General features: G+C 26.2%; 1 protein-coding gene across 1 annotated transcript in view; it reads left to right on the top strand.

The window, feature by feature from the left end:
- Positions 1 to 17,708, top strand: part of sev (receptor protein-tyrosine kinase sevenless) — a 95,933-nt gene that overhangs the window by 17,378 nt on the left and 60,847 nt on the right. Inside the window, exon 2 of the mRNA XM_043048239.3 lies at positions 10,525 to 10,581. Within this exon, the coding sequence (XP_042904173.2) occupies positions 10,525 to 10,581 (57 nt within the window). The remainder of the gene's footprint in view (positions 1 to 10,524; positions 10,582 to 17,708) is intronic.

Below are 17,708 nucleotides of genomic sequence, written 5' to 3'. Positions count from 1 at the left end.
CAAAGAACTAAGCATTTTTCAGACATTATAAAATTTACTTACGAAAACGCTTATTGTTAAAAATATTCAAATTATTTGCGAAAGTTTATATATTATATTTGTTTTCTTATTAGGTAGTTGGATTATAAGAATTGTAATATGAAAGAGTAAATTTTTTAAAAAGATGCATTAAGTAGTTGCGGTAAAAAAGTAAAACTTAAATTTTGAGGGTGCAATGTTTTGAATTTTGAAATTATTTTATAAAAATAAATGAAGTCACTATTATAATTTATACAACTATTATTCTCATTTATTGCTATGAAGTTTAGTTTTCATTACCAACACCAACGAGTTTAATGAAATATGTTATGCATGTAAACAAAATTTCTTTAATTATGTTTTTTAATAACTTATCAAGACAATCTGAGAAAATTCTTAAGTGTTAAGTTGAGAAAAAAGTTGAATTTAACTGAATTTAATAGAATAAAAAAGTTCTTCATAAAATTTGTTGAAGTTTGCTGTAGTCATGGTCATATTCTAAATAACTTTCGGGCTTATTTATTGCATGCAAAGTGTATACAAACTGCTAAGTTTGTATTTAAATGATTATCACAAATAGTTTTTGATGCATTAAGCTTACCGAAAAAAGATTATTAAAATAATTTATATTTTTCTACATTTATATGGTGTTAACTCTTTTTAAATTGATTTTTGCAATTTTATGAAATTCTTTTTGAAATTACTAAAAATCTAAAAAATGCTTGAAAGTTAAATTTTTTGTACAGGAAATTTTTTAAAAAAAATGCTTATCTTTATTAATAAAAATTTATAAGGAATCGTTGTAATAATTTCAATTGTTTATTTTATTTTATCTACATCCAAGTATTAAATTCATAATTAATTTTGGATTAACTTAGTTCTTTTTTTCATTTGTGTCTTTATCTTAAAAGGAAATATGATACAGTTTTTACATTTACTAATCTAACCTAATTTCATAAGTATTTTTACATTTCTATGAAAAAAAATCATTAAAAAGCAGTATCAAATGCAATTAAAGTACATATTTTCGTCATTATAATTATTATAGTGCAATAGTTCCTTATAATTATCTTAGTTTTTTCATGAAACACTAATGAATATGTTGAATACAAAACGTTCCAGAAAATATTGTCGCTCTTTTTCATAACAACCATAATATGAACATAAGAGTCTCTGAGAGCTTGGCTCAAAAATTGTAGACAGTTGGCTGAGAGAGTTTCTTATCATGTAAAAGAAAGCTTGCAGTATGTTATTAAACAATAAATAAAAATATTAAACTTTTTTCTTATAAAAATTTCAATGATTAAATAAAGAAACCATTGACAGATGAAGACCATAATTTATTAAACTCATCAACCGATGCCATCGCTTATCCCTATCGATTTTCCAAAAAATGTATACATTTTACTTGGCCATTTTCTAACAAAACATAAACACGCCTTCCCTATTTGAGTAATTACTGAGATAATTTGGATTAAATGTTGGCGAAGAAAGAGAAACAAATAACAAAGCAAAAAGTACTCGTTTAAATGATGAAAAAGAATGAAGCCATAAGAGGAATGATATTCGTCTGTATTTTGTAAAGAATGTGAAGAAAAAATTTAACTTAATATGATAAGGGGTGTCGACGCCATTATTGTTTATGGGTATAGGTCGTTGCCCATAAGGGCCCGGGATCTGATAAGCCCATAAGGTCGGCTGCTACAAGCATGATTATGATTTATTAGGAAATAAAGATTTTTATCTTGGAGTTTCGAATATTAGAAGAATCTATATATGCTTTGGGATAGTGTTTACAGTAAACCTTGCTAAAGAAATATCAATAAATGATAAAACTGTATACAAGTTGAATTTTACAAAGTATAGCACAATCCTTTTATGTCAATTTTTCTTGCATCGGAAAAATTATAATATAGTCCCAAATAGAACTCAGTAAAAGGCTGATCTTTTTATCTTTTTTTCATTGTCACGACAACTATATTTTAAAATATATTTACCATATGACAAGTATTGAATATATAATAAATATTGAATATATAATAAATTTTGACCACGATAATTTTGCGATCAATATCGAATATGATACGAGTATTGTCGACACTATAATTCCCAACAACTATGATGATCATAGCGAGTACGCAACTTAATACGTTAATATCGTGATCATTGCTGATAATGATTGTTATCAAATGCAATATTAGTTTGAGTATTGATGCATTTTATTTGAGTAACGAAAATATGGACGAATATATCGTGATATATCGGGAAATAAATATTCCAGCATTGATTAGCGCTAAACTTTAACAATCAACAAGAACATGGTATCAATCATATCTAAATAATTTATATAGCATGGGAACATACTTAAAGTTCATGAAACTGAAAATTTTATTCTTTAAATTGGGGGTTATATCAGAAACAAAACAGTGCTTCAAGTACTCACTGAGAAAAAAATTATGGTCAAAACCACCAGAATGTGGTAAAATTTACCGTGTTTCTAGCTCTATGGGAACATTAAAAAGCTCGGTAATTTTTACCGAAACACTTTGGTTATGATTTTGTTGAAATTAACTGTATAGTTAAATAATATGTGATGAAATTTGGTAATTTATCATGGTAGAGAATGGCATAGAAACTATTTATTTGGTTAAATTTGCTTTTCAGTTTTGTGTTTTTATGTGTGGTAATAAGAATTATAATTTTGAAAACCAGAATTTCTTGTAAACCGTTACCATAAGAGCAGAAAAATAGCAAAATGAATAATTTAAATACCGCATATTTTAGTTTCATTAACCAGAATTATGTTTTTCGTTTTTTTTTTTTAATTTTTCATTATTAGAAATGTTATTACTATACAGTACGGTAATTTTGCAAGAAATTTTTTCTCTATACTTAATTCAACAGCTCTAAGAAACTACACAGTGACAAAAAAACAAATGAACTTTTTCTCCTTTTGTATTTCCATAAACATCCAAAGTTATCAAAAATTCGAAAAAATTTTTTATATCGGCAGGAAAGATTTTTTCGGCTATTGAAAAAATTCAAAAATTTCGGTTCGATTATTCATTAAACAGAGGTGATTTCCTCCTTTAATTGAAATAAAACTGTTAAATCAATCACGATAATTTGGTAAACAGGTGTTCCCTAAATCGGGTCCTAACTTATTTTTTTGACTATGTGCTGAATTCAACTACGACGCATATGAAGTTCACTTTTGCAGTCACTTATACTATAATTTACGCACATCAAAAAAAAAAAAAAAAAAAAAAAAAATTGCAAATTGACGCAGTAAGTAAACAGTTATCGTAATCTCCGACTTTTTTATTATGTTATCTTCTTCTAATATCAAGGTATAAACGAACTTGCCATTAAAAATATTTATAAAAATATGCTGAACTTAACTTTTAAAGTTATGCTGAACTCAGTTGAATAAATCTCATGAACACATCACCTATCTAAAATTTCTGATTATTTTAAATAAAAGCTTAAAATAAAAATCATTTACCTTATTTTTTAATGCATAACTTGCATGAATAAAATACTTATATTTGAAAATTAGACAAAAAAGAAGCTGTAATTAATATTTTTAAAGTCTGGTCACTTAAAATTTACGGACATTAAAAAATTTAATTTTTAGAAATGATAAAATCGAAATCGATTTTTAATGCTCTATTTTAAATTGCTTTAAATTTTTATAGTTCATCAAATAATTGTTCATTCTGATTGTAGTTTACCAAGTTTATAAATATATGTTTGTTTTAAAATTAAACACACTATAATCGAATTTTATGTTGGGACAAAGAATAAAATTATGATGTAAAATTATCTTTTTTTAAAAATGATATTAAACTAGATAAGAATTGAAATATTATTTAGTTTTATATACTAAAGAAGCTAGTCCTGCTTTTTGCACTTACCAACTTATTTTAATTGTAATTCAGTTACGGACAAAAATTTAAATGTTTGGAGAACAAAAGAGTTTTAATATTTTTATTCCCTCATAAACTCGAAAATGTATAAAAGGAAAAGGTTAGAATATTTTTAAAGCATGTAATCGAAGTAGGTAAAAATCAAATTGGTCTTTTGTAGTTGAAAGAAAATATTTAAGTTGAATCGATCAGGTGCATAAATAGCATAAAAGTGCATTATGCTAAAAATTTATAACATTGCTTTGTATGCAGTGTAAATCCAGGAATTTGGAGATACACACTGTAAAAAATATTCCTGATCAAATTATGGTAAGAAATACCGATACTCAGGGTGCCCGTACTTTTTACCGTAAAATCCTCTTTTACCAGAATATATACTACGGAACAAAAAATCTGGTATATCGTAATTTTTACTGAAATAACCACCGTGAAATTACTGAATCACTCCGACTAAATAAATATTACTGTGAAAATTTGGATATAATATTTTACGGTAAAAATCCATTTTGGGGTAAAATGGGTTTTACAGATGATGAACCCAAAGTGTCGGAATTTTATACCGTATTCTGAAACGTAATTTTTGCAGTGCAGCAATAAAAAAAAATTACGATTTCCCCTTGAAGATACTCGTTAAAAATAGTTTTAATTTACGAAGGGATATTATAATCCTATAATTTCATAAAAATCTTATTATGCATTCAGAACTTTTTAACTTATATTTCTTGACGGTCATAAAAACACATAACTTGTGTTTAAATTCATTTTAATCAATATTAAGATCAATGTAGGATTCTTCTAATTGGAAAATTAAGTTTAAATCAAGAAAGCTTATTAGTGACATGTAATTGAAATCTGATCATTAAGATCATTCAAATGTATGATTCATGAAATAAAATTACTGGTAGTCCTTTTTATTGGGCTACTTCGAAGTTAAATATGTTGATGAAGCTCTCCTCTTTACGTTGCACGTAAGAAACATATAAATTGTTAATGATCCCTTAGTCCATACAATAGGCTTCATGAAATTAAGATTAGGAACTAAGGAATCTTTATTGGTTCTTAATTAACAATAAAGGCTTCTATTTATAAACATATCTAGTGAAGTTAAAGTTATGTGTAATATATGACCAATTTGCTTTGGTGCATTCTTTTGCTTATAAAATGTTTTAATTAAAAGTTGGGATGTCGTTTTAAGGCTACAATGGACCCCCAAGATCGTGAAAATCTCTCGAGAAATCGATTTTCTAATTTTGCCCATTTCACATTAATTAAATGATATAAAAACGCATATTAATTATTAAAATCGTAAGAGTTTGTAAAACATTTGCCAATATTAACGTTATTTTGCTTTTTTATTGCAAAAACTTGTTATTGTGAGTGTTTTGTGTTGTGTTTCGCAAAACAAAAATTTTGCATCGAAATGAAAATTGGAATAGTTCCATGTGCTATAATTCCATGAAATTTTTTTGACACACTCTCTAAAGAATAAAAAAAAACTTGAGGAGAAAAAATTGCGAAATAAGGTGCCACAACATATTTTATAGTCATTCATAGAGGAACGATTTTCATGTTTTATTTTATTTTATTTTTTTTTTTGTTGTTGCCAGAACTTGCTTTTTCTACTCTCTATGGAAATAAGTAGAAAAATGTGTAAATTTTTTCCCTGCAATTCGAAGCGAAATGTAAATAAAATTGAAAATAATAAATAATTTTTAAATTTAAGTAAAAATTTAATGCAAGAAGCTCATTTAAACTTTAAAAAAAATCGAAAATTTTTTTGAAGAAATTTAAATTTTTCATGTTATAGCATGAATTATGTATCAAATTATTTTATGTTCTTTATCTAAATATAAACAATCCCTACAAGTTACAGCAATGTAACATTAATTTTTAAGGAAAAACTTATTCAGAGACCACTATAGCCTTAAAATTTACAATTCCAGCAAAAAAATTGCTTTTATACTAAAAACATAATCTCGGTTTTTACGGAATCGTACATTTTAGTAAATTTTTAATGTAGCGATTGTTCTACATACTATATATATTTTTGACTAAAATATAAAAAAAGTGCAAATAATAATTATAAGAGTGCATTTTAATTACCTTCTCCATGAATTTTTAAAAATATTTTTTGAAACTTGGTGCTAAGGTATCTTTTACATGCAATAGATATCTTTATAAAAGATATCTATTGCATAACATTTGCGTCTATAGCAGACGTAAAATATAAATTTTTTGTTTCAAAAATATCAAGTTCATTTTTAAGTTCTACTGCCTCCCTAAGTTATAGATACATGAATATTACTTTAATAATTGATTTCTTATTAATGGTTTGTTTAAATATTTTATTACAGTAATATTTATCAGTACCAAAATCTCATTTGTATAACAGTACCGTTAAGAAATCGAGTAAATTTGCAGGTATATTAATCTCGTTAAGATTTTTCTAGACCAGCATGTTTTGTAATTTTTAAATTAGAATGGATAATGAAATCATTTCGATTATGTATGTGAATAGCTTTCTGATTGCACGACACATGGGTAATTAGAAATTATAATTCTGCGAAGGTTCTTTTGTGATTATGAAGAGAAAAAAATTATCTCCTTATATTAGGTGTTAAGATATTTAAGTAATATATATATATAATTTTTAATTTTATGCATCGCGTGCAAGAAAAAACCAAAGAATCACTCAGACGCAGAAGTACGAAAGATGTTTTTCATTGAACAATTTCTTTTTCAAATTAAAAATTAACTTTTTTTAAAAAAAAAATTATAAAATAAATTTTTTAGCGCAAATTAAAGAGCGAAAGGAAGAAAAAAATACTTAAAACTATTAATAACCTGTCATAAATGTCTCATTGGTTACTCAGTAGATTAATTTAAAAAAGAAGATTTGAAAAACACGAATAGAAGTTCTTATAGAAGAATTATTAAACATAGAAAAAAGAAAATTTCTAACATATTTTTGCCATTAATTTTATATTTATCTATGATTAACGTAAATATTGCAAAAGTTATTTATTTTTAAAATAAAATCAATTTATTTGTTTGCATGCACTTTAATTGATGCAAAACTGTTTCCGAATCATTTGGTTAATTTGTATTGCAGAAAATTGTTTAAATTTTAGCTCCTATTATTACACCTTAGAACACTCGCACGTTAGAAACACCTTACCTTCAGATATACCTGCATAAAAATTAAAATGAAAGCTAACTTCTTAAAAAAAATTACATATGCCTTTTGCTTCCTGTCAGGTTGTATTAGTTATGTTTGACTTATTAACAAACTATGTTCATATATGGTTCATACATGGAACACACACGTGCAAAAATTTTTTTGCAGGTCCTAAAAAGGGTTATTTTAAGTTAGAGGTTAAGCATTAAAAAGTCACTTTCATTCTTTAAAAATAATGACAACATAAAAATCAAATATTTATTTTTTACTTTAAAATTACCTATAATATGGCCTTTTTTTATCATTTTGGGTAACTTAAAACATATTTTACATCTAAAGTAATTGTATTATATTTATTGTATTTGAAAAACAAACATATATGTATAATATTTTAATGCAATTAGGTAATTTTTAGAGCTAAAAATCTCTGGATATCTGAAAATTATACTTTACATCAAAACATCATGATTTTCGTAGCAACAAAGATTTTATTATGGCGTAACATTTTAATTTTGAAAGTATCATTTTTCTTTTAGCAATCGTTATCACTTCCACTTTCGCAAAGTTCTTGTTACATCAATATAATCATCTACCAAAGTGTTAAAAAAAAGCTGAGAGACAAAATTGTCTCAGGCCTGCAATTGATGCAGCTCGATAACAAAAAACCTCTCTCTTCCCACGAAATAACTGTCGACTGAATATTGTTATGGCTACACACCTATTGTTCTTTAAATGGCAAACGGAATAAAGAATCCATACTAAAACTCTTGCATCATGTTGTATTTTATATGATCACAAAATACATCTCATAAAACATATGATGTTATTTTATTTCAACAAAAATAAAATATTTAGGAAAAAAGTACATAAGGAAATTTATAATTAAAGTTTATTCCATTTTGTTTATTGCAATTTTAAAATATAGGGGGGGAAATTCTTAATTACCATAAATTCTTGATTAACTGGGGAAAAATGCAAGGAAATTCTTTAAAAAAAATATGAGAAATTCTTGGTCAAGAACTTGAAAGTACCGGATAATTCCGAAAGTGGGATTAACAAAATAACAAAATTGGGCCAGGAATAATTTATGACATATTCATATCTTTTCTTTAATTAAGATTATTTCCAATTTCAATAAATTTCAGCATTCACGCAACAAAGATAGTTTTGTTTTTTGCTCAGCAGGCTAGATTTTAGTACAACTTCTTTTAATCGTAATTGCAGTTTAAATAAGTAAATAAGTTTCATTATTTAAAAATGTTTTCATAGTTTATTAACAAGTTAATTAATTCATTTGTTACGTTTGTGTTAATTTACGAAATATATTATTTATTTTTCTGTTATGTTTTATTAATTTAATGTGTAGTATTTTATTTGTCATCTTTTTATTGATTTATTTATGAATTTTTTATGATTAATTAAATTTTGTAAAAATATCGATATGGTTCAATTGTTATTGTTGAGATGCATGTTAATTTTTTGATCGAAATTAATCTAAACTAAATATTGTGATTATTTTATCAAATATTAGATATTTCCGTATTTTGTAGAAATTTTTTGCTTGCATATATAAGGGGAGGATTTTGTCTAAAAGTATTTTAACAATGTCAATGAAATATTACTGCTTAATTGTATTAATGAAATATTTTAGTAAATATAATTTTAAGAATAAAAACTATTTCTTGGAATTTCCCTTACTTTTATATTCTATTCTATTCTATTCTATTATAATATAATATAATATAATATAATATAATATAATATAATATAATATAATATAATATAATATAATATAATATAATATAATATAATATAATATAATATAATATAATATAATATAATATAATATAATATATTATATTTTTTTATTTACTGGAATTTGGCGTTGTGTCTCAAACTTTTGTGACATTTTCGATTAAAACTACACATTTTCAAGAAAAAGCATTTGAAAATTTTTGCATTTGTGTTTTTTTTTCAGTTCAAAACTGTGTTCAGACATTATTCATGAAATATAACATTAGCTTCACTTCTACATCTGTTTAATAATAATTTCAGATAAATTAATTCATATTTACAGTTTATAATTCGAAATTATTTGACTATTTAAGCCTGCAAAGGAATTATTCAAAAATGCTATGTAAGCAAAGAATTTTCATTGGACGAAAAGGTTTCATAACTCTAAAAAGTTCTTTCATCTCTCTGTATTAGACTGATTAAGGTTAATAAATTTAGCGAACATCCCGGAAGAATAAATTTTCATAAACGTACGAAGAAAAGACGTTTTTACAAACGAAGCAAAAGAATTCTTACCGCCTATGTAGCTTCTTTCTAAAACTAATTTCACTTTCTGATTTTTCGGTTCCCTACGGCTACGTGTGTTTAACATAATAATAAATAATGAAAAACTTTAGGTTATGTTTTCATTAAAATCTAAATAAAGGGATCAGTAGCATCTTGAAGTTCATGATAACTGAATTTTTTTCTGAAAGTCTATAGTGTTTAAAATTATAATTTAAAACAGTTTTTTTTCACAATTATACTTTTAGAAAGATTACAGTGACCAATGTTAATTACGTCGTAAAAAAGCTCATATAGATTTGCAAGCTTTAATTAAGTTTTCTATGTAAACTTTTGCATTGATATACCGAAATTTCAAAAACTATTTATCCGATTGTTGTTTTGATTTTATGAGGTTATGAATTATCAAATTCTTTACGCCGTAAAGTAGGATTTTTAATATCTTTTATTTTATCATATTTAGCATATTTTTTTTCTTATTTTTTATGTCTTTTTTTAAAACTTTTTTTTATATAAAATATAATCATTTATTTTTTGTTTTCAATCTTTGTGTAGTATAAAATAATTTTTTTTAAACCGATAAAATATTTAAAAAAATATATTAGGGAGCTTCTAAACCATATTATAAAGAATGCGATTGTCTTTTATCGCATTAAAGACAAAGGGGCAACCATATGAGCAGTTTTGAATATTTGATAGGGCACTATTTCAAAGGGTGTTTTCTTGGATTTTCTATTTTTTGAATATTTCTGATTAAAGATTTGATATGTATTGGCTGTTGAGATAGTGAAATAGACATTGTTAAAATACTGTAGCACATAACATTAAGTTTATAATATAAAAATAACATAATTGAATATATAATTGAAAATATTAATATTTTCAGTTTTTGCTAAAAATTTCCAGAAAAATATAAGTTACTTATCGTATTATATATGATTCCAATACTTATCAATAGAGGTCATGATTTTAGTTAAGCCCACAAATGTCGGATATTCTAACGTAAATTTAATCTGTTTCCTGGAAATTATTTGCTTTGAACTCTATTTATTATTAAATTTGCTTTCACAACTACTGATGTATGTTTTATTCTCTTTTTAGAGTTCTGACGAAGAGGATTTTGACGTTGCGTGCAACGAAACGTGTAAGATACAAAAGGTAATGCTTCTTACATTTTCCACTTTTTTATTAAAAAAAGTAAATGAAATAAAAAAAAATTGTACTTCAAACCACTTTAATTTATGGAATAGGTTTTGATTTATAAATTAAAAAAAAGCATTCCAACTTGAAATATTTATAGATTTCAGTTGCTGTTTATTTATTTTAAGTTGGTCAGTAAGGAAAAAAGCGAAGAAGGATTTTAATAAATAGTTTTAACAGATACATTGTAGTAGATTAAGAATTAATCGATAGATTTCAGATTTAAACAATACTTCTAATACACAGGACGTGGATATTAATTTTAATTTTCTTACAAGCTAAAGCAATTACAAATGTTTACACGTAAAGGGAGTAGGGGATTAACGCAACAATAGTAGGGGATTAACTAAATAGGGAATTGACACAACAATATTAAAAAATCGATTTGCCTTTTTTCTGCATTTCAAATATTTCTCTAGTTTATAAAGTTTGTTTTCATATTATCGATTAAGTGTTTCTAACAGATACATTGTAATAGATTAAGAATTAATCGATAGATTTCAGATTTAAGCAATACTTCTAATACACAGGACGTGGATTTTAATTTTAATTTTCTTAGAAGCTAACGCAATTAAAAATGTTTACACGTAAAGGCAGTAGGGGATTAACACAACAATAGTAGGGGATTAACTAAATAGGGGATTGACACAACAATATTGAAAAATCGGTTTGCCTTTTTTCTGCATTTCAAATATTTCTCTAGTTTATAAAGTTTGTTTTCCTATTATCGATTAAGTGTTTCTAACAGATACATTGTAATAGATTAAGAATTAATCGATAGATTTCAGATTTAAGCAATACTTCTAATACACAGGACGTGGATTTTAATTTTAATTTTCTTAGAAGCTAACGCAATTAAAAATGTTTACACGTAAAGGCAGTAGGGGATTAACACAACAATAGTAGAGGATTAACTAAATAGGGGATTGACACAACAATATTAAAAAATCGGTTTGCCTTTTTTCTGCATTTCAAATATTTCTCTAGTTTATAAAGTTTGTTTTCATATTATCGATTAAGTGTTTCTAAGTTAAAAAATAAAATAGCATAAATAAATCATATAATTTAATTTTATGCAAAGCTAAAATCTAGGTCTAGCTCTATATTTACATGAATAAACAAAAGAAAAACTGAAATAAACAAATCGTAATAGGTATAAATAGTATACGCATAAATTATATACTTAAAACAATTATGTGGTATAACATGACAGAATATCGGAATCTGAACATCACTATTGTATTATAAAGTTTATGAAGGATTGATTTCTATACTGAGAATAAAGTATAATCAAAACTACCGAAATAAGGTAAAATTTACCGTGTTTCTGACTTTTTGGAAGCACCTAGCAGCTCGGTGATCTACATCGAAGCACTTTAGTAATGTATAATAAAACTATAGTTTTATACTAGGTAAAATTGGCAAAATGTGGTAAAATTTGGTAATTTTATCATGATACGTTAGACCATGGCACAAAAACTATTTATTAATTTACTTTTCAGTATTATATTTTTAATTATATTAAAGAACAATGTGTGGTAATAAGAACTCTTATTTTGAAAATCAAAATTTCCTGTACACCATTGCCCTATGAGCGGAAAAATTACAAAATGAATGGTCTAAATACGGTATATTTCGGTTTTATTAACCAGAATGATGGTTTTTGTTATCAAAAATGCTATTTCCATTCAGTATGGTAATTTTACCGGAAGTTTTTTTCTCTGCAAACAGTAGTCAGTTTTTACTAATTAATAATATAGCAAATTTCAAAGATTTTATAGATCGATGAATTCCAAATTTGTTAGCAATATGCGCAAAGTTAGACATTCATTAAATCAAAATAATATAAAATATGAATTAGAAATAAAACTTTTACTATATTACTCAACTATACAAAAAGTTAATTACCAATTTATTTCCAACTAAGCATTCGATAATAACTTTTAATTTGATCGGATCCCTACATTTTGTCAACATATTTTAGAAAATCGTATATACTTAATAAAACATTTATACCAGGTTAGAAAAATTAAGGTTTCTTATTTGTGAAGGTCAACGTACAACTAGTTATTCCTCAGTGTTACGCTTCATGAACTAAAGAATATCAAACAAACACGAAAGAAAAGAAATCTTGAACTAATTTTATCGCAATTAAGAACATCCGCTCGCCATTTACTTTTGAAAAACATGTTTGTAAGATGCATGCTAGTTATAATGACTTATAACACTATTTAGATATTGATCTAACCTCATAGTGTTTAACATTCTTCTTACACTTGAGAAGTATTAACGTGATACAAGTGTATTTAAAAGAAACGCGCATAAAAACGAATTTAAAGAACGAATATGAGGGATAGGGACAAGTGCGTGCTAGTTTTATAAATTTTCGGGAAAAGCACAAGGAAAAAAATTCTGGCAACAGTAATGTATGGTAACACATTGCTGGTAAAAAAAAAATACCCATAATTCTGGTTAATAAAACCAAAATATGCGGTATTTAAATCATTCATTAGGTAATTTTTCCTTTCATATCGTTAGGGTTTACCGAAGATTCTGATTTTCAAATTTATAGTTCTTATTACCACGCATTTAGTAAAATATACAAAACTGAAAAATAAATTTAACCGAATGAATTATTTTTACGCCATGCTCAAAGGTATCATGATAAAATTACCATATTTTGTTGTTAATTTTACCAAAGTAACTTTAACCGAATAAATTACCAAAGCTCTTCGGTAATTTTTTCTTTTTAACGGCAGGCACTGAATTTATCGTTTTTCACAATGGAAGGTGCGGGAAGTGTTGCTAATTATGCGTTGCCTGGTGAACACCTTGTGACCAGAGTCACGGAGGCGGGCAACATTACCCACACCACACTGCCACAGATACTCGTTCATAGAGTAGGTCACAATCACACAACAGAGGGCAACACACAGAGAGAAATATCCATGTCCTGAGCAAGATTCGAACCCGCGGCCATTGCTTCGTAGTCAGGCATGCTAACCGTTTGGCCACCTGTCCGGCACTTTTGTAACACCTATCGAGCTTTTTGGTGTTCCAATTGATCCAGAAACATGGTAAATTTTATCACATTCTGGTAGCTTTGACCATACTTTTTTTTCTCAGTGAACTTGCATTCAAACGGAATGTGTCTAGAGAGTTTTCAAGCATTCCTCGAATTTTTCAATCAGTTTTCAAGTAATAGTATTGAATTTCCTGCTCTGTTAATAGCACATCAAAAAATATTCAGTTTTAAGAATGAAGATGATAATATAATTGGCTTTGAAAATAAGGAATATTAAATTTTTCTATAAGCTCTTAAAATAAGGGTGTTTACAACTGAAAGCAAGAGATTTTACAAACAGTTTACTTTTCCAAATTTACTGAAAGCAGCTTACACATTTCTTCACTAAAGAATTCTATTATGATGTTACGTTTCAAAATTATGAGTAATTGAAATTCATATGAAAGTATAAAAGCAAATTATGTAATAGCCTTTAAAAAAAGTAAGTTATATCTTTCTTTAAGGAAAATTTTGACCTATATCGTTTTATTTTAAAATATTTATTTATTTATTTTGAAGGATAAATTTTTTTTCAGTTTATTTTTTATTTAGATACAAATTGGATTTCATTGCTTTTACAATATTTTAACTAATTTATTATTAATTTTGCATTTTCATGCCTAAATTATTGATAAGTATTTTTCATAGCTGTAGCAATTTAGTTTAAGTACAAAAGAAAGTAATACTTCTATTTTTCCAAACTTTGTCCTTTCCTAAATAAGATCATTAAAAATAAAACCTGGTTTTAATTAATTCAATAAATAGTATTTAGAGTGAGTTAATTAGTTTAATGACGCATGAAAGTAACTTAAATGAAAGAATATAAATATTTCAATTAACAGGTCAACAGGTTCCTAAATATTTCAACGATTACCAGTTGAAGAATTACATCTGCTTTCAACCGCGGAAAGGGTGAACGAGATTTTAATGGCATTGTGTACTAATACGCTATTGAAATTTTAAAATGTATAATAAATTTGAAATTCTTATATCAAAAACCTTATAATAAACTGAATTCACTTAGAATACAGCCTTGATCATTGTGTTGAAAAGTGTAAATAAATACTAATATATATGTTTAAATAAATGATGAGTTTATCGTATTAATAACTTTTCAGATTTTCATATAATTGATTCTGTGAGAAGCATATCTTTGACGGTTGCTTCCGCTTCCATTTACGTGTTTGCTCAATTTAATTCATTGACGCAAAGCACTGTTAAGAAAAAGTAAAGAAAAAATTTCTGTATGCGTTGACTATTTCTGTTTCACTTTAGCACAATTCAAATTCAATGGGGAATGCAAGAAATAAAGGAATAAACAAATGAATTAAAAAAATTATCAGGTGCTAGTTCTATATTGCAAAAAGTCTATGCTGTGTTATCATGCTACGTGCTCTGCAGTGCATTGAAAAAACAGCGAAAGGGTTTCATGATAGATTTCGAGAAAAAATGGCTTGACATCGATTTTCTTTCCTTTGTTAACGCCACATTCGAAAAAAAAAAGGTATGGTTAAAACTGCCAGAATATTCGAAACTTTGCCGTGTTTCTGGTCTCAATGGGAACATTTGAAAAACCCAGTAGCTTTGGTAATGATTTTGGTAAAGTTAACAATAAATGGTTTTATAATAAGTGATAAAATTTCATAAATGTGGTAAAACTTTGTAATTTTATCATACCGTGGAGCGTGGCATAAAAACTATTTATTCGGTTAAATCTCCTTTTCAACGTAGCATTTTTTTACTAAATCTGTGGCTATACGAATTATAATTTTGAAAAACCAGAATTTCCGGCAAACTGTTACTATATGAAGGGGAAAAATTGACCAACGAATGGTTTAAATAACCGTATATTTTCGTTTTTTTTAAACAGAAATGGGTTTTTCTTTTAACCAGAAATGTTATTACCATACAGTACTCTAATTTTACCAGAATTTTTTCTTTGCGTAGGTTTCCAGAAAAATAGCTTGGTAACTATTTTCTTTCTCTTACTAATCATATGAACGCTAAAATACAGTTTCAGAAAATTAATAAAACAAAATCTATTTTTAAAACTTCATTCTACATTTATATATATATATATATATATATATATAGGGGAGAGTGGGGTCAATTGTAACATTTTTTGCTTAACTATTTTTAACTAACAAAAAATCCAATATATTATTAGTATTAATTGACAGACGAGTAAAGTAGACTATCCTCTACTAGAAAAAAAAATAAATACCTTATTTTAAATGTTATTATATTAGTGATTAACAATTTTTGACAGTCGTGCACTTGTTACAATTGTCCCCACTTACGGGGTCAATTGTAACAGTTCATAAATTCAACTAAAACATAGTTAATTATACATATTATCATAGTTGTGATATATTTTTTTATTGATCAAAATAGTAATGATATTTTAGGAGTAAAAATAATAATGAGCAGAGACCTAAAGGGTTAAACTTTTAACTTTAAGGGGTTAAAAATTTTAATTTATGCTGTGAAAGGTGACAAATGAAATAATGCACATGCAACATAATATAAATGATATAGGAAACTATTGGTGGTTCTTAAAGAGTTAAGTAATGGTTTGTAAACATAAGATTATTTATTTTCAGCTGTTACAGTCGTCCCTTTACTTATTGTTACAATCGTCCCCAAGTCGCCATTTCAGCTTCATTTGTTAAAAACAATGCTTGTTAATTAACAAAACTAATCTTTTTTTTTCTTAAAATGTTAATTAAGGTGTCCACTTACATATTCGGTTAATAATTTTTATTTGTTTAAACAAAATTACTATGTTACAATATAATATTCTAACACCAAAAAAAGTACTTACGTAGCGTGAAAATATCTTTTGTGATATAACTCTTTCAAAAGTACATAAAAATGGTTGCCATCAGGGGTGTACATGTAGAGTTATTAAATACACCTTGTGCGCCACGTAGGAACCGAATCTAGAGCCCGGCACTCGAAATATTTGCTCTGTTACAATCGTACCCTGTTACAATTGACCCCACTCTCCTCTATATATATATATATATATATATATATATATATATATATATATATATATATATATATATATATATATATATATATATATATATATATATATATATATATATATATATATATATATATATATATATAAATATATTGTCAATATTGTCAAAGATACATTGTCAATAAAAATACGTTGACAATAAAAAATACATGCAAAACAAAAAATACCTAAAATTGAGTATTGTTTCTATTACGGGAAATTATTTCCCGTTAAGAAAGAGTAGTTCCCGTTAAGAAAACAACAGAAAGAGGGAGAAAGTTTCAGATAAATTAACCCTCGAAAATTATTTATTTTTTATTCATCGCATTTTTTAGTTAAATTATTTCTGTCGAGCTTTTCTTTCTGTTTATTGTATAGTGAAGTCTTATTACTATTTTTTATTCTTGAAAAATATCATTTCGTGTTACGACTTTGAAAAATGGTTAAGGGTCAACAATATACATGGCGTAGTTTTATGTTATCAAAAGTTGCAAGGTTGCAAGTTAAGATAATGTCAATTAATAGATGTGATTTCATATTTGCGATGCAAATACAACTTTAGTTTTTAAAAATATTGACATACCAAATTGCGAAAAAAAATCTATTGTTTGAAGAACATTTTTGACTAAGGATTCAAAATTGTGTGGTTTGCAGAAAATATGGCAAGTAGAATTAAATTTTTGATTTTTACTATTTTCACGCGAAAAAAAAAATATTTATAAACTTCTTAAAATTATGAACTTTCTCGAATCGGGAAACATTCAGATCGCATATGCGATACAATAAAATTTATATCGCTGTGTCACTTATCTAAACATACTTTTTGCTAAAGCTCTTCTCTCTTGATTGATTAGTTTGACTTTTTCTGTTCTGACATGTTCTGACTTGTCTCAAGCTCACGAGATTCAATTGGCTGCTTTTTCTTATCATCACTCAGAGTGGTGGAAGTATAATTCATGTTTCACTCTCTGGTCATCAGAGATATTTTGA

The sequence above is a fragment of the Parasteatoda tepidariorum genome, chromosome 2 (genome assembly GCF_982258835.1).
Source record: "Parasteatoda tepidariorum strain Cologne lab strain chromosome 2, Ptep-v5.0, whole genome shotgun sequence".
Taxonomy (NCBI): Eukaryota; Metazoa; Arthropoda; class Arachnida; order Araneae; family Theridiidae; genus Parasteatoda; species Parasteatoda tepidariorum.
The sequence above is the reverse complement of the archived record's forward strand: the minus strand, read 5'-3'. Positions and strand labels throughout refer to the sequence as shown.